Raw genomic sequence first — 26,765 nt, 5'->3', positions numbered from 1 at the left:
GACTGCACCGAGGGGGCCGGCAGCCCTGTGGGTCATTAGCATACAAGGACCACGGACTCCCAGCTTGAATAGGCCTGAGGAGGCCCGGCCTCGTCTAGATATCAACTTCCGTGTTACATCTTAAATGATACCTCTTGTCTCCAGTCTGTAGGTCAAGGGCAATGCTCCCAGGGAGGACCTCAGCTGAAAGTCTGCGGTCTCTCCACCAAATATAAAGTCCCACTCCAAATTCAACCAGCACCACCTTTCACTCTCTTCAAAATTTGGAAGTTTCACGACAAAACGTGTTTGATTAAATGGCTCCGCTCCTGACAAAAACGTTGGAAGTTATCTAGGCCAGCCCTGGCCTTCCATGGTCTCCTGTGGGTCCGGCTTCCCTCTCAGGGACGCTGCCCCACCCTGAAGGGACAGGCCATTTTGCACATCCACCAACAATGGGAGCAAGGACATCTGCCAAGAGGCAGAGGGTGCGTCTTGGTGACCAGGCTCCCGGCTGCAGCCCTGAACTCCATGTGCTGGGGCCTGGGTGTCGGACGACTGCCAGTGATTTATTTATTTTCATGAAGAACTGGGGCCAGGGGGCGGGGGGAGGAACCCAGCATGGGTGGGATGGGAGAACACGAAGATTTATGAGAACGCTGGATTTATGAGAGGGAAAAGTAGATCAGATTTGGGGCCAGCCAAACCGCCTCTCTCCATCTCTGTAAATCATTCTCTCGCACAGTCCTGGATGCCAAAAGCAGCCACTGGATACCTCCGTTCCCAGGTCTCCTGCGGTGCCCGCCAGCGTCCCCAAGGCTGGCCCCTTCCACCACGAGGCACCCAGCAAACAGGCCTGCGGTCTCCCACATCCGGTCCCGGCCTGCACTCCCGGGTCAGGCCGGAAGCGCTGCTACAACTGGCAAAGGGTTGTGTGCTGCCGATGGGCTGCCAGCCCCCCCATACCCCCCCCCCCCGAGACTGATACAACTGGGACAGAGGTGACTGGGAGAAGAGCGAGGAGGACCGGCAGCCCTGACACGCCCTCACTGCTCTCCGTGGGGTAGTCTTCCGAGGGAAACTTCACAGTAAATCACCAGTTGGGGGCACTGAAGACCGGGGAGGTGGGTCATTCTGAGGGGTCTCTGATGCCCTTCAAACGGGGTCCATCGAACAAATGGGGGAGCTGCAATCTGCCCCCTCTGTCTGCTTCCCCTCCCCACAAAGTGTGAGGGCTGTGCCCTTCCTTGTGGTCTCCCCTCTGCACGCAGCTCCCCGTTCGCCCTGCACCCTAGGTCTCGAGAAGCCGCTCGGTCGGAGGGGAGGGAAGCTGCCCCGACAGCGGGGACTCTCAAACTTCTCGGCAGCTCGCCCTGCCTCCAAGTCACTCAGCATCTTCGCTCCTCCAGCCTCGGGAGTCTGCTGCCTTTGTTTCTCTTCTCTTTTCTTTTTTCTTTAAGCCGGGGGGAGATATTTCAGCCAGAAGAACTCTCAGCTGAGGCACATCCACTTGACCAGCGAGGTCAACTGCTGACCGCCTCCGAGGACACACCAACAGGTGCCCGACAGACCCCGAATGCCGGGGAGAGCCCTCGGCCCCAGGAGGAGCTCACCGAGCGTCAGCGTGATGTCCCCACGTTCACCGGTGACAGCTCCATCTGTTACTGTCATCACTAACTATAATGAGATGTCGTGAAAACCAATGAACTATGATTACAAAGAGCGGCTGTTATTATAGAGCCCAGAAGGAATACTTTGGGAAGACCTGAGAAAGGCCAGTGGTTAAAAAGTATTGAGAATGGGAGAAAACCTATTTTTTAAAGTGTGAAAACATGACATTCTGCACTCAGACTGTTTCACAAGTGTTTTAAGTCCCTGCTCAAACTCAAGGTAACTGCAACCCGGAATCATGGACACCCAAACCAAAGGCAGAACAACTCTCCGAGCCAAAAGAAACCTGAAAACCGAGGTTCAGACACACCGGAAGAAATACAATGCTAAATCTGAATAATTACAAAGGTCAATAACCAGAACATGAAATTTTCTGCAGTTAAAGTTAATTTTTTAAGAATAGGCTGATAAAGATGTTCAAAATAAGTGAATGCACAGAGACTGAAAAAATAATTATTTTAAAATCCAGAAAGGTATTCAGCAAAAACAGGGACAAATAAAATGAAGATGACAATAAAATGAAGACCCAATCAACTATCTTGGAAATAAATTATAGTCACTGAGGTAAAAACAAGAAGTTCCACAGACGGGCAGACCCCACGCCAGATAAAGACCGCAGGAAGGGTTCGTGAGTCGGAAGAACGCTCAGGCCACGGGGACAAGAGCACCGGGGACGAGAGTCCCCTTCCTCGTCTGTGAGGAGGGGGGCTGCCTGCGTGAGAACCCGACTCCACCGCTGGGCCCCCGGGGGCCGTGGGCGAACTGCCAGCCTGTGACTTAGGGATCTCCTCTGTGCAGCCGGGGAAGGGACAGGGACAGGGACACTGCCTCACTCTCAGGCTTGTTGTGAGAACGAAGCATTAGCCTGCATGCATCACTTGTCGCAGGTCCTGGGCTGTTCTGAGCACCCAACGAAGTGCTCTCTGTTAGAGTCATCGCTACCCCATCATCACCGCCTCTTCCTCTTTCAATGTCCCTTCTGGTTCTAATGATTCTTCAGCTCTGAGACAAGAGCTACTCACACCTACGTGCGTCCTTCACTCCTCTGTCCCCAGGGCCTTGTATAGCACCTAGCACATAGTAGGTGCTCAAGAAATACTTAAGGAATGAATAAGTTAAGCACATTTTTAAGAATATGATAAATTCTTACAAGAATCTTTCATAGCACACCGATTTAACACAATGCTAACGCCAGTGTATCCTCAATGCACATAAAAATAAAATATTGTCATGCCCCCACCACACACCCTGCCCCTCGTCCAGGACACCCCCACCCATCCTAAAGGTCACCACTGTCCTGACTGACAGAATTCATGTCCTCGCTTTTTAAAAATAGTTTGCACTACCTAAGCATGAATCCCTACCCACTAGAGTTTAAAGTTTTTTTAAGTAACAGAATCATATATATAGCATTACATGTACTTCTATATGTCTTTTTTCACTCAACATGGTGTTTTTGTGATGTTTCCCGTGTTGTTGCGCGTGGCTGCAGTTCGTCCACTCTCCTCGCTATTTCCCACTGCGCGAATATATCACACTTACTACAACAGACACTGCGGCTCTTTCCAGAGTTTGGTCGACATTAATGACGCTTTATGAAGATTCTTAGACAGATCTCTTGATAGGCAGATGATGGCTGGCTGACTGGCTGGAGAGACGGATGGACAGACAGACAGACACCTTTGGGTATAGGCCTAGAAGTGGAAGCCCTGGGTTCTAGAATGCCAGTGTTCTCGAAGACCACGCTGTTCTTCAAAAATGGTTCCTCTGCTTTACTTGCTCCACGGCAGAGCGTAAGCGGTAGTCGCTCCACGTCCTAGGCACTGCCGCTGCCATTTAGCTGTTCTGCTTGGTGTCCAGTGGTATCTCATGATAGTTCGGTTGCCATTTTTCTGATAGTTAATTAGGTTGGAAACCTTTCCCAGATTCTCATCAGCTATCTGGTGGTCAGAAGAGGCTCTGCTGAGATCTTTCACGCAAGCAGATTGCTTGTCAAGTGACTACTTACAAGTGGCATTGCCTATGACCAGTCCCACGAGCCACGTGACCTGACATCACTCTCACGGGCACACACGGGTTCACGCTCTGCCTGGCCCTGCCCTCCAGTTCTTCCTCGGGTCTCCTCTCATCTCCCCAGTGGAACACAAGCATCTTCGGGACAGAGGCCGCCCCTCTGGCTCCGTGTTCCTACCACAGCAACCTCAGAGCTAAAAACTCTTGCCCATTGACTTAAAAGCACAATTTGGGGAAAACTTAATTTGGGGGCGCACTTTGGTGCGTCTCCTGATAGCCAAAAGTTACCCTGCCCCGACATGCAAGCAAATTCGAGAGGAAGGAGCCTGTGAGGCGGGTAAACCCCGAAGGGGATGCAGAGGCAGGAGCCCTGCTTCCTGTCTGTTCTCCAGGGGAGAGGAGGCCCTTTTCCGGGGGCTGCTGGTGGGCCGGTCACTGGGCGGCCAAGGGCGCAAAATCCCAGAGCGCCCATCTCCACGAGGTTCCCAGGACCCAGGGAGAAGGAAACCTTTTTAAAAGGATGGAAACAGAAACACATTTTCTGCATTACCCAGTCTGGGCACTGGCCCTCAACACTGGACCACGCAGTGGGAAACATTTCCCAGGGTTTCGGACCATCATCTCATTTCCTGCTCCTAGCACAAAAATGTGCAATTCGTTCACCAGTTCCCAGATGGGCTCTGGAACGCCCAGCGGGTCGGTGTCACCCTGCAAATCAGGATTCGGGGCTATGCAGATTCTAAATCCAGGGACAGAAGCAGACGCTTTCCCACACCCCCTGGTACTTGCTCACCAGGCCACCCCGGGCCCATGGACACCGCAGAGCAGGCTTACTCTCAGGACGTCCAGCAATAACCGACATTACCCTTTCACAGGCAATACTCCAGTTCCTTGTTTATGTCTAGAGCAGAGGCTGGCAGACAATGCCTATTTTTGTTAAAAAAAATAAAATAAAAATTATTGGAAAGCAGCCATCACCATCGGTTTACGTAGGCTGCCCTCCCACCACAGGGGCAGAGTTGAGTAGGTATTTACTGTCTGGCTTTTTAGAGAGAAAGTTCGGCAACCTCGATTCTAGGTGGTCCGTGCAAGCTTGCAGTCACGTGCCATGTCAAAGCACACTGAACAATGCCAACACTAAGTACAAGTATAAAAAACACAGCAACAACTCTTTATTGAGCCTTCACTGGGTCCTGAGCAGTGTACTAGGGATGGGACATACGTCATCTAATCACCAGGATTTTGAGAAGAAGATACTCTATTTCCTTCCTATTACACAGACAAGGAAACTGAGGCCCAAGGAGGTTGAAAGTCTCGCAGAAGGCCACGTAGCTACATCGGTGGCAGGGCTGGGTCTCTGGCTCCCACACTGTGCCTGTAACCCATGGCGCTGCCTGCCTGCACTGAGGTTGTGCCTCAGTGAACAGCTGGCCTATAGACAAGGTGCCGTGAATAGAGACCCACACAGTGCGGAAGCGTGACCCTGTCACCATGCAGGAGGTGTGGGGACAGCACTCGGTGCTCAGGATGGGCCCCCCTGAGGTCTGAGTGAAAGTCCCCACGGGGAGCGTATCTCCTGCCCCCAGCCCACAACACTGGGCTCTGTGCACCCAAGCGCCAGAGCAGGGCTCCCGAGGCCCATGGGTGCCTCAGTGAGGTGACCTGACTCTTACACCAACATGTTCAAAGATTTGTCCAACACTGATTTGCAGTTGAAGCTGGTCACTGCTGGAGAAAGTGTGGACGAGCAAAGTCCCTTCTGTGCGGTCCAAGCAATTCAGCTCCAGCTGCAAACGTGCCCAGCTGGCTCAGCAGCGAAGGAGCCCTGCACTCAATGGGCCCGTCTAGCCACTGCCAGCAGGCAGGTGCCCTTGGACACGGTGCCCTTTGGGGTCCGGACCTGGATCCCACAGGGGGTGGCCAAGAGCTTGTCCCACCTTCACTCACTCACTCACTCCCTGTGCTGGGTACTGGACATCCCTCCCCACCTCCGCCATTCCCCGTGAGGTCTGCTGCCCTGGAGCAGCGACCACCAGGCTGTCCTTGCGCTGCCTGCCCCTCACCAGACTCTCCTCCTCAGAGACGGTCAGGTGACCTTTCAGGCACAGACGACACTTCCTGCCAGGTCACTGAGGAGGGAGGAGGGTGAGCCAGGGTGAGGAGTCAGCCTGGGGGCTCCAGAAGAAAAGCAGGGACTTCCACAGGCAAGGTCACCCCTCCAGCTGTGCCTGGGGCACAGCACCCTTGGTGCTGTGTGCCAGCTCTTGACCTCTGAGGCCAAAGAAAGTTGGTTTTGGTCCCAAGGGCAGACACTCATTGACCTTGGATCAAAGGCCCAACTGCCCCTGATGAAGCCAGTTCACAGCAGAAGGACGAAGCCTCTTCCTTCCTGTCCCTCAGCCCCGGCCACTCCTCTGCCTCCCTCGGACCCACATGCCTCCTCGATTTACCTTCACAGCCACCAGCATCTTGTCCTTGGTGGGGCTGAGGTTGTAGCACTCTGCCAGGAAGACCTTCCCAAAGGCTCCCTCGCCCAGCTCTCGCTTCAACACGATGTCCCGCCTCTTAATGTGCTGCACATCTGCGGAAGGGGACAGAGAAGAGAGCAGCGAAGTCAGTCTTGCCCCGAGAGGCCCCGGAGGGCAGGAGAGCACAGGGGTCTAGACCAGGGCGTTCTGCTTCTGAGGCCAGAGGAGGAGAGGCAAACGCCAGCACCCCAACTTGGGTATAAAACCCAGAAAACTGGCTTCCCATTGTGGTCTGAAAGGCAACAAATCCCAGCTCTGCCCCCGTCAGGCGCCTGACCTCTCTAGGCCACAGCTGGGAAACGGTCCACACCAGAGAATGCTCGGAGTTCTGGGAGATTGGCACCTGCTGCAGGGGAGAGGGCATGGCGCTCTGGACAGCCAGGGTGCCTGGGGCCGCCAGGGCTGTGGGCAGATTCGGGCCCAGGGCCAGAGAGTCTGCGTTTCTCACAGACCCCCAGGCGAGGTCCGTGTGCCCCTGGTCTGCAGAATGCACTTGGAAGAGGGAGGTCTCTGGGTAGTGGGGAATCAGACCTGCATCCTGGCTCCGCCTCTTTGCTAGTTTGGGGGGGCCTGAGTCAGTTATTCCACCCCAGAACCTATGAAACAGGGCTAACCCAAGTCCCTCGAGTGCTGAGTTCTTCTGGAGACTGAGACAACCCACATGAAGAGCTTGGCCCAGTGCCTGGGAGAAACTAAAGATGGCCACAGGCATGTGCACATGCACACACATACAAAACCCTAAGGCAAAGTCTTCCCCGAGACTAAGGCGACCAACAGTAGCTCAGAAGATGGGGGCAGCCTCCCCCTGACAGGCCCTTCTCCTCTGAGAGGAAAGCCAGTGGGAAGGAGAAAGCCCAGTCCAGAACGAGGCCACCCTGGAACCAGGTTCTGCACCCAGAGAAGGCCGCAGTGACCTAATTAAAGTCAGTCTGCAGGAGAAGGTACAGAGGCGACCTCCGGCTCCCACCCACTTGGAAAGGGCGCCAGGAAGGAGCTGTGTGAGAAGGGGGGGGAGGAAAGGAGCGAGCCGGAGATCACCCGCTGACCTCTCTGCTAACCAGGAGCCTATTCTGTCTGCCCTGTTAACGTGGGCAAGAGTGCCGCAGAGCCAGGGGAGATGCCTGTCTCCAATGACCCTGCCGATGATGGCAGCTGAGGACAGAGGGCCATGGAAGATGGGCCCCCTGAGTGTCAGGCAGGACACCTGTGGCCAGGATAGAGGGGTGTGGCTACAAAACTTTGGTTACTGATTTGGTTGCCTTGGGGATTCCTTTCAGAATAGACTATAGAAAAATTTCATTTTCTACCAGAGGTCTTGGTGTCCCCACTGTGTCCCGGGTGACCTGACAGTGAGGAGCTGTGAGATGAAGCATTTGGGGACAGGCCTGCAGGCTCTCAGCTTCTTGAAGGCCATGGGGGAGCAGGCCACAGGGAAGGAGGCCACAGGGGAGCAGGTCACAGGGGAGCAGGCCACGGGGGAGCAGGCCACGGGGCTTCCGGGTGGCTGCCACCCGCTGCAGGGCCTCACCCCAGCCTTGAGAGCAAGAGAATTAAAAATCGGTTCTCTTCTTCCCTCCCTCTCATGCTGTTCGGGATATGGGCCAGACACGAGAGGCAAACCACTTCCCCCTGGACGACTGCAAGTACCAACAGGATTCCAGACACCAGGCCACGAGGGGGGCAGCTGCTTCCCTGAACTTAAGCAGGAAGGAGGTTGGCAAAGGGAATGACTCTGTGCCCAAACCTGCTATTTGCTCAACATTCAATTCTCATGGCAGACACGCGTTCTTTGCACCTCTCCTGCAGATGAAAAAATGGAGGTAGAGGTAACTTCCCCAAGTTTCCAGAGCTAAAACACGGCTAAAGACGGACTCTCTCTCCTTTTCATGGCTCTGAGCCTGTGTTCTTCCCATTTCACATGACTGCCCATCCTGTGTCTCCCCTGCTGTGTGGCCAGCAAGACAGTGTGGTCCACAACAGCGCTGCCCTCCACGGCCCAGCTTCCCAAGGCAAAGGGCTGGGCCCTGCCTCCTGGAGGCCCCAGGGAGGAGAGTGTGGGAGGGGGAAGAGTGCGGGAGGAGAGGCCCTGAGGAGCCGTTTCTCTCTGATGTCCACGAGTCTGTTTGCACCTCTTTCTTTGTGTATTTACAGCTCACGCAGTGCTGCTCAGAGCCATTTCTGGTGAAGCCCACTGACCCCCACACCAGAAAGCAACAGATCTCCCCAGGAGGGGTGGGCATTGGTCGTCTTCTGCTGCCTGGCGGGCCGGCCTAGCAGAGTCTGGGTCACCAAGCTCAGACGCCGCTGGGTCACTGGCAGAGGAGGAAGAGGGGGGCTCCACAGCCCCAGGTGTGGGAAGACTCCCCAGTCTCCAGCAACAAGGCACTGCTGGAGGAAGGGGCCAGCAGACACTGGGGCGGCAACTCTAGGAGACGAAGTGGGTTTCTGGCACATTCTGGCCTGGCTTTCCCTGAGTCCTTTTCAGGAGAGCCACCGACTGAGTTCCCCCGGGGGAGCCACAGGAGAGCTTCTCGTGGCTGTTGGACCATTGGTTCATCAGACAAATGCAGAAGGAGCCGCCCCACAAGCTGTCCTTGGTACCAAGGGCCACACTGATGACTCTGTATGTGGGATTCACTTCTGGGAGGTCTTCCAGGCCTGCAGCAAGCATGGCCTGGGGCAGCACCACTAACCCAGATGCCCCCAGCCACCTCCAACCGAAGACCTCAGAGCCCTGAGAGGCCAGCAGGCAGGCCATGGTCATCCTCTGGCCCTGCCTCTGTTCCCCGGAGAGGCAGAGGTGGCTTCCTGCCACACTGTCTGTGACCTAAACAGGCCAACCTGCTGGACAGACCGACGTGACCAGAGACACACGTGACTGCTGGCAGCCTCACTTCTCTGTTCTCGAAAAAAGGGAGTGTGGCAGGTATGCATTCCTCAGTCCTGCTGACCAGGGTGAAGAGGAGGCGTGACACCCACACAGACTGGTGCCCTGCAGGAGTGAGGACCTGGGGACAGAGACAGGTCTGTGTGTGCATCCTGGCCCTGCCCCTCCCTGCCATCAGACTCCGGGTCCCCAGCTGTAGGATGGAAACGGGAGCATCTGCCTGCAGAGCGGTTAAGAGGATGGAGTTAAAGTTTTTAGGTCATAGAGATCATTGGAAATGTCTGAAACATAGTGAGCATTTAACAAAAGTGGGCTTCCTTCCTTTCTGCAATGTTTTCACTTCTACAAAGAAATAAATATACCTGCTAACAACACATTGGCTCGGAAAGAAATTTGCCAAAGGACAGTGACGCTCCCTGGAAATGAAACGGCCTGAGGCTGCGTGGAGGGTGGTCAGCACTGACTTGGAGAGTCACACGACATCCTGCCCACTGCCGTGACGTCCACCCCCTCCTCCCTTGGAGCCCAGAACAGGCTGCGGGAGGATGGTGGTCAGACAGTGGAGTGAAGACACCACAGACAGAGATGACCAGCTCCTAAAGACTGCTATTGGTCGGCAGAGAAAACCCAGATTCCCCAGGGCCGGTGATTATGGATGACAGCGGATCTGACTCTGCTTGCGTCAGCCAGCACAGGCAGCCCCCAAGAGCCAGCGTGCCCCTCGATCTGACCCGAAAGTCTTCACAGAAGCTCACGGGGGCCTTGGAGATCCAACTGAGGAACCAACGATTATCCTGAGAGGACCTGCCTGTGGGGGACACCACACTCGTCTTCCCTGAAGGCTGTCACCCAGGGACTCAGACGCACTCTCCCTGACCCCGATGGGCGCTCCTAACCACCCTGCCTTCCCCTCCTTCCCGATCCACTGTAACACCCAGTCCCTGGAGGGTCCCAGCCTCACAGCTGAGACGTCTCAGCTACCACCAACCCTGTCTCACCTTATCATGATCCCCTGGGACCCTTATTAACAATTGAAATAACCGCCATGGAGGGAGCCCTTCCCCTGAGCCAGGCACTATGCTGAGCTCTCACCGCGGATCACCTTATTCATCTCAAATTGCTTCAACACAATGTGTCACTATCCCAAGTGCTACAGACGAGGAAGCTGAAGATCGAGGTGGTAAAGTCATTTGCCCAAGGTCACCCAGATGTTCAAGAGGACCGGCCAGACTCTAAAGCCTAGCACGAGCAGATGGCATCACCCTGCCATCCGTCAGGGCAGCGCCCCTGCCCCTGCACCCCCCACCCCGGAGAGAGGCACCGCTTTCTGAACTGGCAGCAGTACTCGGTGCAAACGAAACACATCCGTTGCGTGAGGACAGTGACAGAGTCGTCTCCAGTGGGGCTTCCCGCCACCCTTGGTCACCGCCACCTGAGCTCGGTGAGAGTAGAGAGGACAGATGCCTTCAGGAGAAGAGGACGGTGCTCAGAAGACAGGGGATCTGGACAGCTTCAGGGGCCCCCGCGTTGCAAGGTGAGTCCTGGGGCCGACTGTGTGGATGGAGGAAGAAGGAGGTTCTTGGCAGAGCAGAGAGGAAGAGGAGAAGAAGGGAGGGCCTCGGAGAAGTGTGTGTTTTCTTTACACTAGCCAGGCCCTAGGGTCTCAGGCTGCCAAAAATGCTCAGAAGGAAACATTAATTCAATTCCACGCATTTAATTACACATGGAATGGAATGTCTTTTAGTGGAAAAGAATAACATTCTCAGAGCTCCAACTGTGGATGTTTGAAGTGGCAGGAGGGAGACAGAAAGCCAGCTCGGAGTCTTTGAGGGGACAGGCACCACCGCAAGGGCAGGAGCCCACCTCTGCTGGGGCAGGAATTTCCCCGGCCCTCAGCCTTGTGGCTCCATGGGGCAAGAGGAGCTCGCTTCCCCCTGCGTACTGCGTGGGAGTGTCATCAGGTGCGTGTGCCCCTGCACAGCTACAGGCCCCCTGTGCTGGTCTGCAGCCACCCCAGCCACGCCCCCGCCTGGACAGAGCACAGAGCAGGGCCACACTGTCCCAGGAACTACACTTACAAAGCAATCCCTACGTGACTTGTGGGCAGCAGGACATCTGGGCTCATGTCAGGGATCTTGTACGAGAAGACATTCAGAAGCCAGAAAGCTGACCGAAGAGCTCTGCAGAGCTTGAGGTCTAGACTTTATGATTTGTCCCCAGTCACTGACTAAACAGGGGTCACAGTGACGTGAAAAAGGATTCTAGGAGGGATGAACAGCAGCGCCATGAGCCATTGTCACTGTCCCCGGGTGAGGCAGGCTTGGGATCGTCTAAGTGGTGTTTCTGCTGGCCAGCCCACATCCCTCCCCAGGGCTCCTCTCACCAGACTGGCATGGCCCCCGTTATTTCAGAATCTGATGCCTTAGCAAAGGGACTGGGCGGGGCGGGGGCGGGGGGGTGCTGGCAGCTGCTCAAACCAAAGGCCAAGGTCACGTGTGATTGAGTCTGCACACTGGGCCCAGCACAGGGCCCAAGATACCGTAGGTCCTCACTGAATCCTGGATGGACAGATGGATGGACAGACAGACAGGTGGACGGATGAATGAATTAGAACTCCCGCCAAAGCGCTGTGAGAGACTTGAGCAGAGAGCACTCCACAAGGAGAGAAGAGGGGAGCTGAGAGAGCAGTAAAAAGAAGGGAAAGATGAGTGAGCGTGGGAGAGGATCCAGAAGGCTCCAACGAGCAGCCTATTTATGTGCCGGCTACAAGACTGGCCCCTGCACCAGGATCACGCTGCATCAGGCCGGCTGAGGCCCACGCCCGCCCGACCCTCGGGCTCCGAGCTCTGGCAGGCAGACTCCTAAACAAAGCACCTCTGTGGTCTGCGTCTGAGGAGGCTCCACCAGCAGCGGGTCTCCACTCTGGGGTACGGGTGCGCCCTTAGGCTAGAGGTGGTGGTCAAGGATGGAGACACCGTGTTCCCGCCACAGTGAGTAAACAAATGAGGCACCCTGCTGCTGCTGCTGCTGCTGCAAGCAGTGAACAGGGAGGATCAGCAGAGGACTGTCTGTTCTGGGGCGACTTCCAGCTCACATTTCCTGACACAGGTTCGGAGAAAGAGGCTCAGAAAGTGCAGACTCGTCCCTGCCACCAGGTGCTGCTCTTGGAGCTGCCCCCCCACACACACACACACACAAGCTCAGACACTGACACACACCATGAGCACCCGATGTCGAGCACCCACTTCCTCCACCTCCATGTCTCGCTGGCCCCGCCCCTGGCGAGCGGACCCCTCAGGCTCTCACTGAGCGTTGACCGCCCGAGCCAAGAGCAGAGAGCAGAGAGTCCCCGAGGGGAGCATCTGGAATGGAGGAGCGAGGTGCTGAAAGACGAGGCTCAGGCTCCGACTGGGAATCTGTCCCTCCGACGACTTGCCCAGTTCCACTCCCCCCGCCTCTTCTGGCCTAGCTGTCCCCTTTCAACTTGCTGGTGACAAACTTGCACTCCAGATGCCCATACAAGGGGCTCCTTCTGCATCCCAGGCTCCCCAGAGGCCCTTGTCCTTCCACAGCCGCCCGGGGAAGCTGCCTCAGCCTCTCGTCCCTGGCATCTCTCTCTGTCCCACAAGTCTGTCTGATGACATCAGACACAGAGCTTAATGTGTTCAAGGTTGGCCCTTCTGGCTCTGGAGCCCTGAGCCAGGACACAGACTGCAGGGCTCCGTGCAGCCAGAGGCTGCAGCCTCACACAGGAAGCCGAGCGGTCTAAAAGCACGCGCTCCTGTGAGAACCCCAGGGCGGACCCCAGGGTGGACGCCAGGGTGGACGCCAGGGTGGCTGGCCACAAGACCACAATCACCCGCTACCGCGGTGACTACCAGCTCCCACGGCTGCGACAGAAACCGGGACCCTTGGGCAGGAGGAGGAGGGATGGGCCTTACGAAACCTGTAGAGTCAGAGGCAACCACAAATCCAAATATACAAAACAAATGCAGAAGGAAGAATGAACAAGAAGGAAGGCTTCTTGTGAGTCAACAGTGGTGTTAGAACAAGGGGAGTGAGAGCCAGCGTGGCTTTGGGGCGAGGCAGGGCTGGGGCGCCTTCCCATTCCACACACCGTAGGAGGCAGCAGGTCACAATCCCTTATGCCAGTCTCGAGCCCTGGTGTTTTAACGAATGAAATAAGAAAACTTCTATCTCACTGAATTGTCATGAGGAGTCACTGAGCTTACCGTATTTTGCCGTGTATAGTGCACACCCATGTTTTGAGCACATTGTACACGGGATTGTTATGCCCCGTTATACATGGGTATATAACCATTATACCCAAGTGTAATGTGCATCCTCAGTTCTCCCTCAAAAATGTGGGCAAAAACATGCACATTGTACATGGTAAAACATGTGTGTGTGCAGGGATGCATCTGAAGCACACCGAGTGACCTAGCGGCTGCAGAGCTTCGTGGAGGAGCACGCCAGGTCCCTCCTCCCACCTGCCCATGACTCCAACCTGGACGAGCCGCCCTGATGGCAGCACCTCTCTGGGCCTCAGTTCCTCACCTGTGAAATGGGGGTTTTTAAAAAGCGCCTCTGACACGCAGTCGCGGTATCTTTAAATGAGACTAAGTATTACATGCTCAGGAGAGCACGAGGGCACTCGGTGGGTGCTCTGCACCCACTCACTCAGTATTGGTGCCTTCAGAGTCATCGCCTGTCTTAGTTCTCAGTCTCTCCTCTTCGTGCTGGTACGTGAGAGCCCTGGGTCACTCGGCCCAAATGCCCGGGCTTCTTCCCCATGAAGTCCACAAAGAAATGCATAGAACAGGTACGGCAGATGGGCACCCGGTCACTAGCTGTCCCCTGAGCCCACCACATGAGTCCGCCCACCTTCCTCCACCCAGAGTCCCTCCTCCCCACTTCCACTGGAACAGTCAACCCATGCCCCAAGATCAGCTCTGACTCCACGTTCTCCCACCCTTCTTTAAAAAGATCTTCCTCCTCCTCAGAACGTCTGTTCCTGATGCAAGCACAGGGGTCCTGGGACCAGCTCTGCTTACTTCGCTGTCCCCGCCATAAACTCAGCTCACCCCAGAGCAACTCAGGGTAAACAAGCTCAAGGCATCCTTGCTACCTCAGCTGCATGACATCAGCAAAAGCCGGCTTTAGATGTTTATGTAACATATGCTGGGGTATACTGAGGCACGGGGTTCTGGTTTTTTGTGGGTGCAGGCCCAGCCCGCAGATCTCCTGTATTCACCAGCTGCAAAAGCCTACTGCTGTCTCGTGGCCCAAAGAAATCTGTTCACCCCCATTCTCTCCCCCAATGATGAACTGAATGGATGGGCTGTTCCCATTTAGCACAACCCAGCCTAGAAAGTGAACAGGTGACCTGAGCCCCGGGAGGCCTCTCTTTAGGAAGGTTCCACTGCAGTCGTGCCTAAATCAGGAGGCAGGGGCCGGGCACCGGGGGGAGGCTGTGGCTCTGAAGGTTAGGGAAAGCGGGATGCCCAGTTCCCCAGAATTAAAAAAACCCCAAGATCCCCAAGTGGGGTCTCTGGCCCTGAGGATCTTTCTTTAAGACAGACTCCTCCTTCCTCTTCTCTGTGCAGGGCTTAAACACAGACCTAAATGGGCTCTTACAGGACAAACGTATGCCCTCGTTGAAAAGGCTTTTGTCCCGGGGGCTGAGGGAGACCTTTCTCAGGCTGCTCTGGTCCCTGGAGTGTGGCTTCCTGTCCCCGCCCCCCTGCCCCCCAGCTGCAGAAGGGTGGTAATGATAACCTCACCTGCTCATGCACACATCTTCTCCCTCCCCCAGGGGCCAAGGGCTCCCTCACTCCTGCCAGCTCAGCACACACACATCCTTTTCAGCCCCATCAGCACGAAGTACTCTCTGGGCCTGCTCACCATGTGCCCGCCCATCACCCCCACCAGGGCTCCAGTCCCTGACTGCAGTGTCTGAGCACCCACTCTATCGGACTCCGCTGGGGGCCCCAACACCCACTCCGCGACTGCAGAGGGTGCAGGAGGCCCAGGGCGTCCACAGCGGGCCTCTCCCAGGAAGGAGGTTCCTACTTCCAGCTCCCACTCCTGAGGCTAAGCACCTGCAGGCCTCCCCACCCCCACCCCTTGCCACTCTCTCTAAGCCTCTGCTCTGCTCCTCAGTCTCTTTAGCTCCATATCTGATGGGGTTCAAGGTCAGAGCTCTCGGCCCATGGGCCAGGGCCACGTAGGCCCTGGGCGTGGGCAGCCTGAGTTTGGCGCAGCCAGCAGATTCGTTCTGCATGGCCTCCAAGGCCCCGGATCTCAGCCTCCCCCGTGGAAGCCCCCTTGCTCTGCCAGGTGTTTTCCCATCACATCCTCTGAGCTGGGAGCTGGCTTCCAAGAATTCCCCCACACCAGATGTTAAACGCACTGGCCAGTGGTTTCCTGACCCATTTCCTGAACCTCCCCCTACCCTACAATTCTACAAAAACAAAGAAAAAGCCAGAACCAGTGGAATTCTGGGTGCCCCACCTGACCCTCGAAACCCTCGAAACCCCCTCCAAGGGCCTGGCAGCTCAGATGAGGTCTATTCAAGTTCACCAAGTTCCAAGTTTGCTGCCTCTGGGACACCAACTAAGGTCATCAGCAAACACTTCTATGGTGCCTTAGACCAGATCACTCTTTCCAGTTCTCCTGGTGCCAAAAGAAACAGTCACACAGCAGCGTGGGCTTTGAACACCGCCAGTAACATTTTTTTCTTACCAGTCCTGAAAAGGATCCCAGAAGTTGGGGGCAGCAGCGTCAGGGGTCTCTCAGGACTGTCGGTGGAGAATCAGGAGGGGAGAGAAGACCTCACTGAACATCACTAGACCTGTGTTGGCGACAAGTGCTCACCTCTCCTTGTTAGGGCTGGACACTCCCAGGTGGCTCCCGAGACATCAAGATAGGGCCTCTGGGGCATCAGCCTCAGGGACCCACAGAAGACACACTCAGGGGCCCCCCAAGAAACCGTGCTCTCGTCCCACAGGTGGGCCCCAAATCCCCCTCCCCTCCTGTTTTTCAAAAGAGAGTGTTGCTTGTGGTGGAGACAGTCTGTACACCCTCACTCTGCTGTGGCCAGCTCCACCAGAAGCCACCCCAGCCTCCCTCCCCTGCCCTCACGCACCCCCTCTCTCTTCCTAACCCCCCTGCCCACCTGCCCCGTCTCTCCATGGTTTATTGGCCTTCATCGCTGGCCTGCTCCTCACTGCCTGCTGCAGTGGCTCTGCTCCCGCACAACCTTCTGTCTGTCTGTCTGCATTCTCCTTCTCAGAACCAGATCTGCACTGCAGACTCCCCAGGCAGGGGCAAAGGGTTCCTCAAACCCCCACGGTGCAAAGCTCAAGGGGCCCAAGGCCTGGGCTGCAGTCCGTCTTCCATCAGCTCTCAAAACCAGCTGAGCACAGGCTCTCCAGGCCCCTCGGGCTGTAGCCAGAGGAACTCTGTGACATCAGCCATCCCCCACCCCAGCTCTTCTCCCCCATGACCTGTCCCTTTCCCTCTGTGTATTGTCTCTGAGAACTTACCTGTTCCCCTGTTTTCAGCACAAAAAGCACAGAGTCTGATTGACAAGGCAGCTAAGCACCCCCCACCCCCGCTAATGTGTCTTATGTCAGTGACACATGTATGTCATCCTGCACAGCTTTCCCTGGTCTGCGAGACTCTGGACCAAACATGTGTGTGATTCTTCACTTACTCCAGGCCGTGATGTGGGCAGATATGGTTAGGAAATGCAGTCATAGAATCAGGAGGGAATTAAATATCTGGATTGAAAACAAGTCATGGGAGAAAAGTTACCCGCAACACAGCAAGACCACTTGATAACATGTCTCACTGAAACCAGGAGACAGCCCCCCAAAATCACTCCCCACAGAGCAGGGCTCGGTAAGCGGAGCTTGGGCAGGGCCCTTGTCGCCAGTTTACAGGTGTGAGAAGCAGGCCCAGCTGTTCAGCTGCTGTGCCGGCCGTTATGTTTTAGTTTGTGGATGTAAGGAAGAAACAGATTAGTGAATAAAACCACCTATAAGTGTATTCACAAGACTCCTGACAGGCACGGAGATCTCGAGGGACCTGGCGTTATTCGAAGCCCTTTCCTTTCTCGGGTGCGGTTCTTGGAAACAGCTTCCCCAGGAGTGTGGCAGAGAGGAGCGGCGCACCTCAGCCCTGGCTGCCTTGCTCCTGGGGGAGTGAGAAGTGCGGGCGAGGGGAGGCACTCCTCGGGCTACGGCAGTCAGGAGCCGGTGGGCGCAGACACACCGCAGCTCTGCTACTGCCATACAGCAGCACGGCACCATGAACCTCAACCTCCTTGCACTGGCCCTGCCGCTGCTCATCCCCCTCAGAGGTCCACGGAAATGAGACAACCTCTGAGTACACGGCCAGGCCTCTTGGAGCACGGAGACTGAGACTCCTCTCTTTCCTGTCCCAGGACTGTTCAGTGTGGGCTGCCTTGCAAACGCTCTCTCTTCTGGGCAGACACGGACGGCACAGACAGAAAGGCCCTTCTGCCTCCAAGAACACGCTGACCGCGCCTGCCCACCGGAGACGGGACTTTGTCCCCAGAGGCCTCTGCCCGTCCCTTTGGGCACAGAGACCTCTGCTCTGGGCCACAGGCACTCCCACGGGCACTTGGCCTGGCGGACACAGGCTGTTACCTGCCGTCCACTCCAGAGGGTCGGGAGGGCTGGGGACACACAGGCACAAGGGAGCTGGGGACAGTGGGCGCAGTTGGCAGGAGTCGGAGTGGCTTTACAGCGGCACTCGGAGGAGCCTCAGGAGCAGCTGAACATGGCACTGGCAAATGAGTGGCTCTGGGTCTGGGTCCTGGCCAAGGAGAGCTGGACACTGCCCACCCCACCCCCCAGGACCTGTTCGTCATGCTGCTCCAGTCCACCTGGCAGGCGCTGCCACAGGCCTCGCCAGCCCCTGCATGGTGACAGTCCTAGATGAATAAAAGGCCAGCTCAGCAGCAACTCTCAGGGTGATGGTGAGGGGAAGGAGGCGCCAACCGGAACCCCCGACTTGCTGAGGGCGGCACGTGTGTTCAGGCTGTAACGCAGGCAACACTCGTTGCTTGACATGAGCGGGGTCAGGGACGAGGCAGTGTGCTGGTCTCGGGGGTCTAGAATGGAAGGCAGACAGGTGACCCCAAGAGTGACCACTCATGCGAGTGCTGCATGATGCGGCAATTCCCACAGCGGGAGGGAGAGGACCCCCGGGGCATCCGGGAGGCGCGTCTCCCTGGGCCTGGAGGGGCTGAGGAAGACTGCCCTGCACGGAAGCTTACTCTGCCTCGATTTTGTCATGTACAAAAGTGAGAAGAGAGGTAAGAACGACTTCCACAAAGCAGAAGGAAGCTGGTCTAGTCTGTCAGCCTCCAACAACAGCGATAAAAACCCCTGGACAACGTGCAGCAGTTAACTCCAGGCCCTTACGAACTATGCTGTTCTGGTTCTAGTGGGCGAGGGGGGCAGGTTGAGAGGAGAGTTCCCCAAAAACGCTGCCCTTGCTTGGGCCGCCACCCTCAACTCCACCTCTGGAGCCAAGTGGAGCGTTTTACTGCTTCCCCACCCAACCTGCCTGGCTTTGGCCCCCTCCACTCAACACAGCTTATTGAATTGCACTACCTGGGGTCCAACTCGGCCTACACCCATCGTTTCGCTCTGTGACCTCGGGGAAGTTACTCCACCTCTCTGATCCTCGGTTTCTTTATCTGCAAAAAAACTCTGTCAGAATAACACAGCCTTTCTCACAGAAGTGTTCTGAGGACAAATGTATGCATGTGTTGGAACGGGAAGGCACCTAAATTAGGCAAGCACCACTACGTGTCGGCTGTCATCCCCGTCCCCATTATAGTCCCACAACATGTCCACAGGCCCACAGAGCTCGTATTTTCACAGGCGGCATCCTCGTCGCCTGGGGTCATTACAGGGCTCAGCTTGACGGAAGCCCAGGCTCCACTGCCACTAGCTCCATCCCCCGCCCACTGCACTCCGAGCCCTCCACTCTGCCCATGGCCCTTCCTTTCCCTTTTACACTCTCCAAGTTCAGTGCCACTTTAAGCCTGACAACAGCCATGACCTGTCCCCGAACGCTTGCTCTCCCACCATTCAACTGAAAGGCCCATTTATTGCCACGGGCCACCGCTGTAATTGTCACGCACAGCACTACTGCCCTCCAGTAATGGTGTACCGACCACTCTGTCCGTTCATCACCCGCTCTCCCCAATGGAATGCAGCTCCACGGGAGCTGGCTCTTTGCGTCTCCATGCCAGCCACCCAACACCTATTAGTTGCAGGGATGAGTGACTGCCTTGGCAAGTTTTATTATCCTTGTTCCATAGGCTCCTGTGACTGAAAACACTGAGGGAGGCGACCAAGCACCGGCCGAAGCGGCTGCAGCTTCAGCAGAACTACATTCAAAACCAAGGCCGACACCCATTATGGAACCTGGGCAGTGCCCAGCAGGACGATTATTGCGGCTCTCGGTCAATGTCAAGCTTAAGGCCATGGTCATCTATGCACAGAGCACACCAGTAAACACAGGAATGTCCGAATGACTGAAAACCAGGACTGCAGGCTCTCCATCTCAACCTGAGGCCCTACCCCCAGACGAGGGCCTGATCACAGCAACGTCTCATTAAGCCACAAAAGGACCACCTCATCCACTGCAAAGTCCTCAACTTCTCCACAGGCATGTGGACTCCAGGGACCTCTTCAAAGGGAATGGCAAGGAACAGGCAAGGTGTGAGATGAGCTTAATCACGGGGATGCATGGTGGGCATCCCGGAACGAGGCCCGCATGTTCCACCATGGCTGCCAAGTTCAGGTGTCAGCAGGGTGGGAAAGTGAGGACGAAGGAGGCTGCCCGCTGCACTCCCCAGGCCACCTCCCACCACGCAAAGTAAGGAGCAGAGCCCAGACCTGGCTACCATGCACACAGCAAACTGTGCAGACAAAGTGAGATCGGCCAAACCTCACATTGGAAATGGGCAGCACCTGCCTCCTGCATGAAGGAAAGCTGGTCACTCCCCAGCACATCTTCTTCCACAAGACGTGGAGGGGACCTCCTTCCAAGGGGATGACAGCAAAGTACCCCCGGTGTAAACTCTCTTTCAGATGACTCTGTTCTCTACTTTGCTAAGGAAATAGAGACCAAAAAAAAAAAAAAAAAAAACAAACTCTCGATTCCCTTTCTCTTCAGTTCTACCTACTCATTTTATCTTTCCCTGGCATCTTAGAACTGATGGTTCGTTTTCCAGAACTCAAGCTTTCGTGGCCAGGTCTTTTCCACTGAATCTTTGGTGCAGTCCCTCCTGGTATTTCCCTCTGTTGAGTTCTGTAAATCTATCTTCCCACTGACATCCCACCCACAGGGTAAGGTCTGTCCAACCTGGTGAAAAGCACCAACTGACCCTGCCCCCCACCAAAATCTCCCTCTCATCCCCCTCCAGCACCAGACTCATTGCTCGTACGTTCACTTTCTCTCGAGCAATCCACTACCGATCAGCTCTCTGCACATGCCCAAGGCTTTACACTCTCCTGCCAGTTCGCTCCCCGACCCCATAGGTCACAAAGTCACGGGGGTGTCCTGCTGCCCAAATCACAACGGCTGTTTCTTAGCCCTCACTCAACAGAGGTGGATCTCAGGTCCTTCACAGTCTGTCTGAAGCTCGCCTGCACTCTCTCACCACTAGTTATCTTGCATGTAACTACGGGTGCTCATTTATCTTGTTAGACACGGGAGTGACCGGGATTCTAGGACGCTAGGAAGACCAGGCACACAGACACTTACTGCAGTGCTGAGTGTGACTGCACTGTGCATGGCCACGTCCCTAGGAGGCACGGGCCAGATCTGAGCCACCTCTGTAACCCAGGTGAATAGCCGTGCACTCTGCATGAAGTTCAGATATTCATCAAATCACTGAATGTCATTAAGAGGCTGTGTGCCACAGGGGCATTAATAAAACCTCAGTCAGTCGTGTGGGTGAATTTCTAGGGAAACAGGAAACACTCCTTCCTGAAAGATCTTTAAGAGGAAAGGAGTGTTTAATTAATGCCTTAGTTAACAACCTTTGAAAAATAAACAACTATTTATCAAGCAGCCACTGTGCCGGGCACTGTAGCGTTAGCAGATTTGCAGATTGGCGGGCAGCTGCAGCAGGAACTGGAAGGGCGGGGGGAAGGGAGGCAGGCCGGCAGGAAGTGGGCCCGCTCTGAAGAGGCTGCAGTGACTGGGCTGACTCCTGGGTGTGCGCTGTGCAGTCTGAGAGCCCCCACCTGCTGAGCTGGGGCAGGTCCTGCCCAGGGCAGGGCTGGACGGCACAAGCAATAAATGGACGCGTGGGAGTTGGTGAGGGCACCAGGCCTCCCTCTGGCCTGGCCTTCACTGGCAAAGTTCTGCTCTCTTCACTTACAACAGCTCCTTTGCAATCGCTGCGAGGAGAAAGGGGAGCAGTGCCTCAGAGTTCCCACCCTGCACCTCCTGGATTCCCAGCGACCCCGGCTTCCAGGAGGAAGAGCCTCATTGGCTGGGCCACTCGCGCCCGAGCAAGGTTCCAGGGCTGGCAGCCACTGCCCCGCCCTCAGCCTGGCAGCAAGGAAGAGCCAGCTCCCAGGGATCCTAGAATACACATGGCATCTTGGCAGTCACCTCCAGCAGATGACCAACGAGCAGCTTGCCTGGGCTGTGGGGAGTGACAAAACCTAATTGCACTATTGGTCTCGACTTCAATGCCCCTCCCAGGGCCAGTTTTCTTTCCCTTTCCTGTGGCCATCAGCTCTTGACCTTGATGTCACCCCCTGATGCTTGCTTGTGCAGGAATGTTTGAATCACCTGCTGGGACAGGCATGCGTCTCTCCTTTCTCCAAAGCCTCATTTCCAGCACACAACAGCCCAGGAACTCAGAGAGGGGCAGGCACATTTCTCTTGTCTGATCGGCTTCTGCCCCAGGACTGCCCCGGAAGGACACCAAGGGCCCTTATGGAAGAAAAGGAGGAAGCATGCTGGAGCCCCAGCATGGGCTCGCTGTCGTCCCCGAGAGCCACAGGGCAGAAGACACGGCCATCACTTGGCCTCAAAAGCTGCAGAGTTAGCTAATCTCGTGACCAACCTCTCCACCCCCTCATCTCTCCCGCTGCTGTTTCCCAAACTCACTCCAGCTGCTTGACTTCTCGCCAGTTTGGGTCCCTCCTCGCCTGCAGTCCAGATCAAGGGCTGGCTGGAAACGCCTTGCTCTGAATCGGCTGTGGTCTCTTTACAGCCAGCTTTGGTCTCTACGGTCGTGCCCATCTCAACGTGTTCCCAAGAGGCCACCCACTTAAAGTCCAGGGCAGGAGGTCAGGATGCGGGGGCCCTGCCTCCCAACCCTCACTCTGACCTTGAGAAAGGCGAGATGCCACACTTGGTCGGCCGTCTGTACAACATGGGAGTTCAGAAGCTTCACTCAGAATGCCGTTGACATTTCTGAGCCTGACAGCTCAGAATCCCCAGCCGGACGAAGTGGCAAGGCTCTGGCCAGAAGAGCCTCCCGGGGAACCATGGCACGGAAATGTGGGCAGCCGGTGGGGTCGCCTGGGAAAAGACAATCCTCACCGATTTCGCGACCTGGGCTCCTAGCCATCATGCCCCGGACGGAGATGGCTTCCCGCGGCCGGCTCTCTGTTATAAGAAGCCAGCTGTCCAACAGGGAAACCCACTGAGCACCTGCTGGGAACCCCCAACACCAGGCTGTCCATGGGGGTACGCAGGGCCTCTGATGGGGGCAGCCACCTCCCTCACGCGGCTCAGCCACCGAAAGTATCCAAACGCCTGCTGCTGTTCTTAGGAACTAGAAAATGAAACGCAATAGTTCAAGTGTCCAAATACAGGGATGGGCAAAAGTAGGTTTATAGCTGTTCATATGGGAAAGTATACAATACAAGAAAGAAAGAGAATACGGGAACAAACTGTGTGTTCTGCATATTCACAACTGTAAACCTACTCTGGCCCGTCCCGCACAAGGGACCGGAGAAATAAACAGGATACACCCGCACGGCGGAACGCCGTCCAGCCATTGAAACTCATGCTGTGAGCGCTGTGCCCTGAGGATGTGAGGACCTTCATGTGTTACAATTGCGGGCACACACTGGGGTAACCCCATGTGAGTCCCACACACAAAAGAGCCACACTGGATAGCCACTGGGGGTAACTGGCTCCTGCATTAATATTTCACTTGGGTTCGACCATATTTATACAGCTTCAACATAGTTAGGCTCAGTCCATTGCGGTTATCCACAGAGAACAAAATACTGTAAAGAAATTAACTAAATGTGGACACACCGATGCAATGGAATGGGACGTATCTCTAAGAAGAGAATGAAGAAGTCCTCTTGGGGTTCCACGAGGCTGGCAGGGGGCTTCGCAGAGTGTGGGGCCGCGCAGGGCTGGCCTCTCCCACTTGGCCGCACGATGACCCTTGGCTGCGGTCTGCGATGCCCCTTGCGTGCAGCACGGCCAAGCCCTTCACCACGTTCCACTGTTGAGCGGTCTTCCGCCGTGTGCGTGAGCCATATGTTGTTTATCCACCATCAGCTGATACACATTTGCGCTGTTTCTGTTTTTTTGGCTATTTCGAAAAATGCTGCTTTGAACGTTTGTGTACAAATTGTATGTATGTGTGTGTTTTTTGAACCGTGTGAATATGTCACCTACACGAAAATGTTTAATGTTGCAAAAGATTCGTTAAATGGCAAACAATCTTCTAAGGAAGGAAGTAGCGACATAATGTGTGTGCACATGTACATAAAATAATGCAATTCTGTTGATGGATTAAATGAGCACATAAAAAAGCTCACGGGGCAGGAAGCTACGGCGCTCACAGGTCATCTCTGGGTGGTGGGATGCTGGGTGACTGGTGTATCTGTGAACTTTTTTGTAGTTCGACAATTTTCAACTGTGAACATACATTACTTTTGTAATCAGAAATCAGAAAAAACCAACACAATGTTATTAGAAGAAAAACAACTCTCCCATTCCATTTCTCCAGGGTCTTTACCGCTCTTACAGAAAAAAAGCCTCCCAAAGCCCACAAATGAGGGGGAGAGAGCAGGGTGCAGCCCACGTCTGTTTGTCTCTCTTTCTCTCTTTCTGTTGGTCACAGAATCCAGAAAAGTGCAAACCCCCAATAAATACCAATCAGTTTTGGAGACCTCGGGATCAGTCTCCATGGCAACCTGACCAGGGCAGGCCACTGCACGAGGGCTCCCCCAGCGTGGATGCGGTCCAGCAGGGTGCCTGCCTCAGACAGCCCGGGGCTGCCTGGGACCGTGGCATTCAGCTGCAGGGCAATGGGACTGGGCTCCTCGCGGCTGCTGGAGACAGACAGCTCTCTACACGGTGGACCGCCGAAGTCTCGGCTGATCATCCCGATCCCAGGAGCTGCCATTCCCGTTTACAGAGCTGTACATGGGTGTCACGATTCAGTGTTCTTAAGAACCACACTTGGCCCTGGCTGGTGTAGCTCAGTGGATTGAGTACAGGCCTGCGAACCAGACGATCGCGGTTCAATTCCCAGTCAGGGTACATGCCTGGGTTGCAGGCCAGTTTCCGGCAGGGGCCAGTTCCCTGCANAAACCCCCGATAAATACCAATCAGTTTTGGAGACCTCGGGATCAGTCTCCATGGCAACCTGACCAGGGCAGGCCACTGCACGAGGGCTCCCCCAGCGTGGATGCGGTCCAGCAGGGTGCCTGCCTCAGACAGCCCGGGGCTGCCTGGGACCGTGGCATTCAGCTGCAGGGCAGTGGGACTGGGCTCCTCGCGGCTGCTGGAGACAGACAGCTCTCTACACGGTGGACCGCCGGAAGTCTCGGCTGATCATCCTGATCCCAGGAGCTGCCGTTCCCGTTTACAGAGCTGTACATGGGTGTCACGATTCAGTGTTCTTAAGAACCACACTTAAGATCCCAGTATTCTTCCTCTATGCTTTCCTCACACATGATTTCATCCTGCTGCTTCATAATTACTCACTTGTCCGCACCAGGCCTGTCCCTTACACTTGCAGGACCTGGGACGAGACAATAATTAAAAGCCTCCATCTCACAGGTCCGAATACTTGGAAGCTCTAAAATCAAGCTAACACTCTGTTAAATGAGGTGCATACCATCCTCCCACCCGACTAAACATCATTTCAGAGTGACTCAAAGGGCCAGTTCTGAATTTAGACCCGTCTAGCTCCTTCAAATCGTGAGTTGGGGATGCGTCGTGCCAGAGCAGGTCATCATCAGCCTGCACCCCTTCCCCATCCCACAGCCAAGGTGCCCCGTGACACCCAGCTTCAACCACCCACACTCACACTCCCTGCTGCCCCCCAACTGCAGCCCCTTGGCCATCACTGGGCTTCAGCAGAGCACACACCTGCAGTGCAGCCCACCCTTAGGAGAAAGACCAGCAGAGAGGCCTGCACACATCCTGGAGGTGAGCCGAGAACCTTCCAGAAAGAAATCCTGGCTTAGGCAACTACTGACACATGACCTAGAAAGGAGGTGGGGTGCAGGCTCTGGGTGCCCACTTCCTATGGCCCTTGGGCTCCTGGCAGCTAAAGCGGGACTCTGGAAAGCATGGGGTCCCCTCACCCAAGATTAAGGGACATTCGTGCCCATTCCCACTATGCTGGGTGTCTCGGTGTTTGCACTAAGGACATTTGAGGCCAAAGAACTCTTCATTGTCGGGGCTGTCGGCATTATCTACCCTCAACCAAAAATGTCTCCACACATGTCCCTTGGGGGACAGGTCCCCCCGAGCTGAGAACCCCTAGACTGTGAAGCTCCTGAGGGCAGGAAACACATTTCCTGCACTTAGAGGCAGCGAGCGCTTGGCCTGGGGCAGATGCCCAGTCACTGAGGGTGAGTCCATCAACCATCGGCTCATGATCTCAGAGCCCATTCTCCTGGTGAGGACTGTGGCATGTGGGTGACAGAGGGCTCCTCGGTACAAGCTGAGAGCCATTCTTGATCCCCCGGCTACAGCTGACACATCTGGAATGTGCAGGGGAGAGGGAGAGGAGGCAGGCACCCTGTCCTGCACCCGGAGCCTGGTGATCGGACAGCTCCCTCAGCCTGCAGTGCGCAGGGAGTCCACCTCCCTCAGAGGGTGCGCAGTTCGGAGTCTCCTCCTCCTCTAACCGAAGCTGCCCGGGTCGAAGTAAGCAGGGGCCCGGGCCGCTAAACTGACATGCACGCTCCTACAGAACCTGGTAGAATACTGCGAAGCTCCCCAGGTTCCCCCGGCACATCCGAATGTGATGCAGGCGATGGGACTTCTGACCCGTGAGACGCCCGTCGAAGATCTCGTCAAGCTCCTGCCATTCACTCCGCCTGCATCACCGACGGAAGTGTGCAAACCCCGCTCACACCGAGTCTCTTCGATCAGCCCGTAACATTTACTGCTCCAGCGAACCACGCTGCCCCCCCCCCCCCACCGAGCAGCAAGCACCCATCTCTCGGTTTTCAGTCTGCTGTTAACAGTCCTCCGTGTGTGCTTGCTTCCTGTGGTGCTCCTAACAACCAGGCACACACGTCCCCATCCGGCTGGGTTTGGGTCCGCACGGGTGACACCGCTGGCAACGCCTACATGAAGAAGTGGGGTGCTGACGGAGCCACAGCCTGGAGCAAATGGCATGACTGGTA

At 55.7% G+C, this 26,765-nt stretch overlaps 1 protein-coding gene across 1 annotated transcript in view; it reads right to left on the bottom strand.

Annotated features, from left to right (window-relative positions):
• Positions 1–26,765, bottom strand: part of NTRK3 (neurotrophic receptor tyrosine kinase 3) — a 269,649-nt gene that overhangs the window by 46,736 nt on the left and 196,148 nt on the right. The window contains exon 13 of the mRNA XM_037053666.1: positions 6,114–6,244. Coding sequence (XP_036909561.1) covers positions 6,114–6,244 — 131 coding nt within the window. The remainder of the gene's footprint in view (positions 1–6,113; positions 6,245–26,765) is intronic.

The sequence above is a fragment of the Sturnira hondurensis genome, unplaced genomic scaffold, assembly GCF_014824575.4.
Source record: "Sturnira hondurensis isolate 20B ecotype Veracruz unplaced genomic scaffold, ASM1482457v3 Scaffold0007865, whole genome shotgun sequence".
In the NCBI taxonomy this organism is placed as follows: Eukaryota; Metazoa; Chordata; class Mammalia; order Chiroptera; family Phyllostomidae; genus Sturnira; species Sturnira hondurensis.
This window is presented reverse-complemented; position numbering and strand designations above follow the sequence as displayed.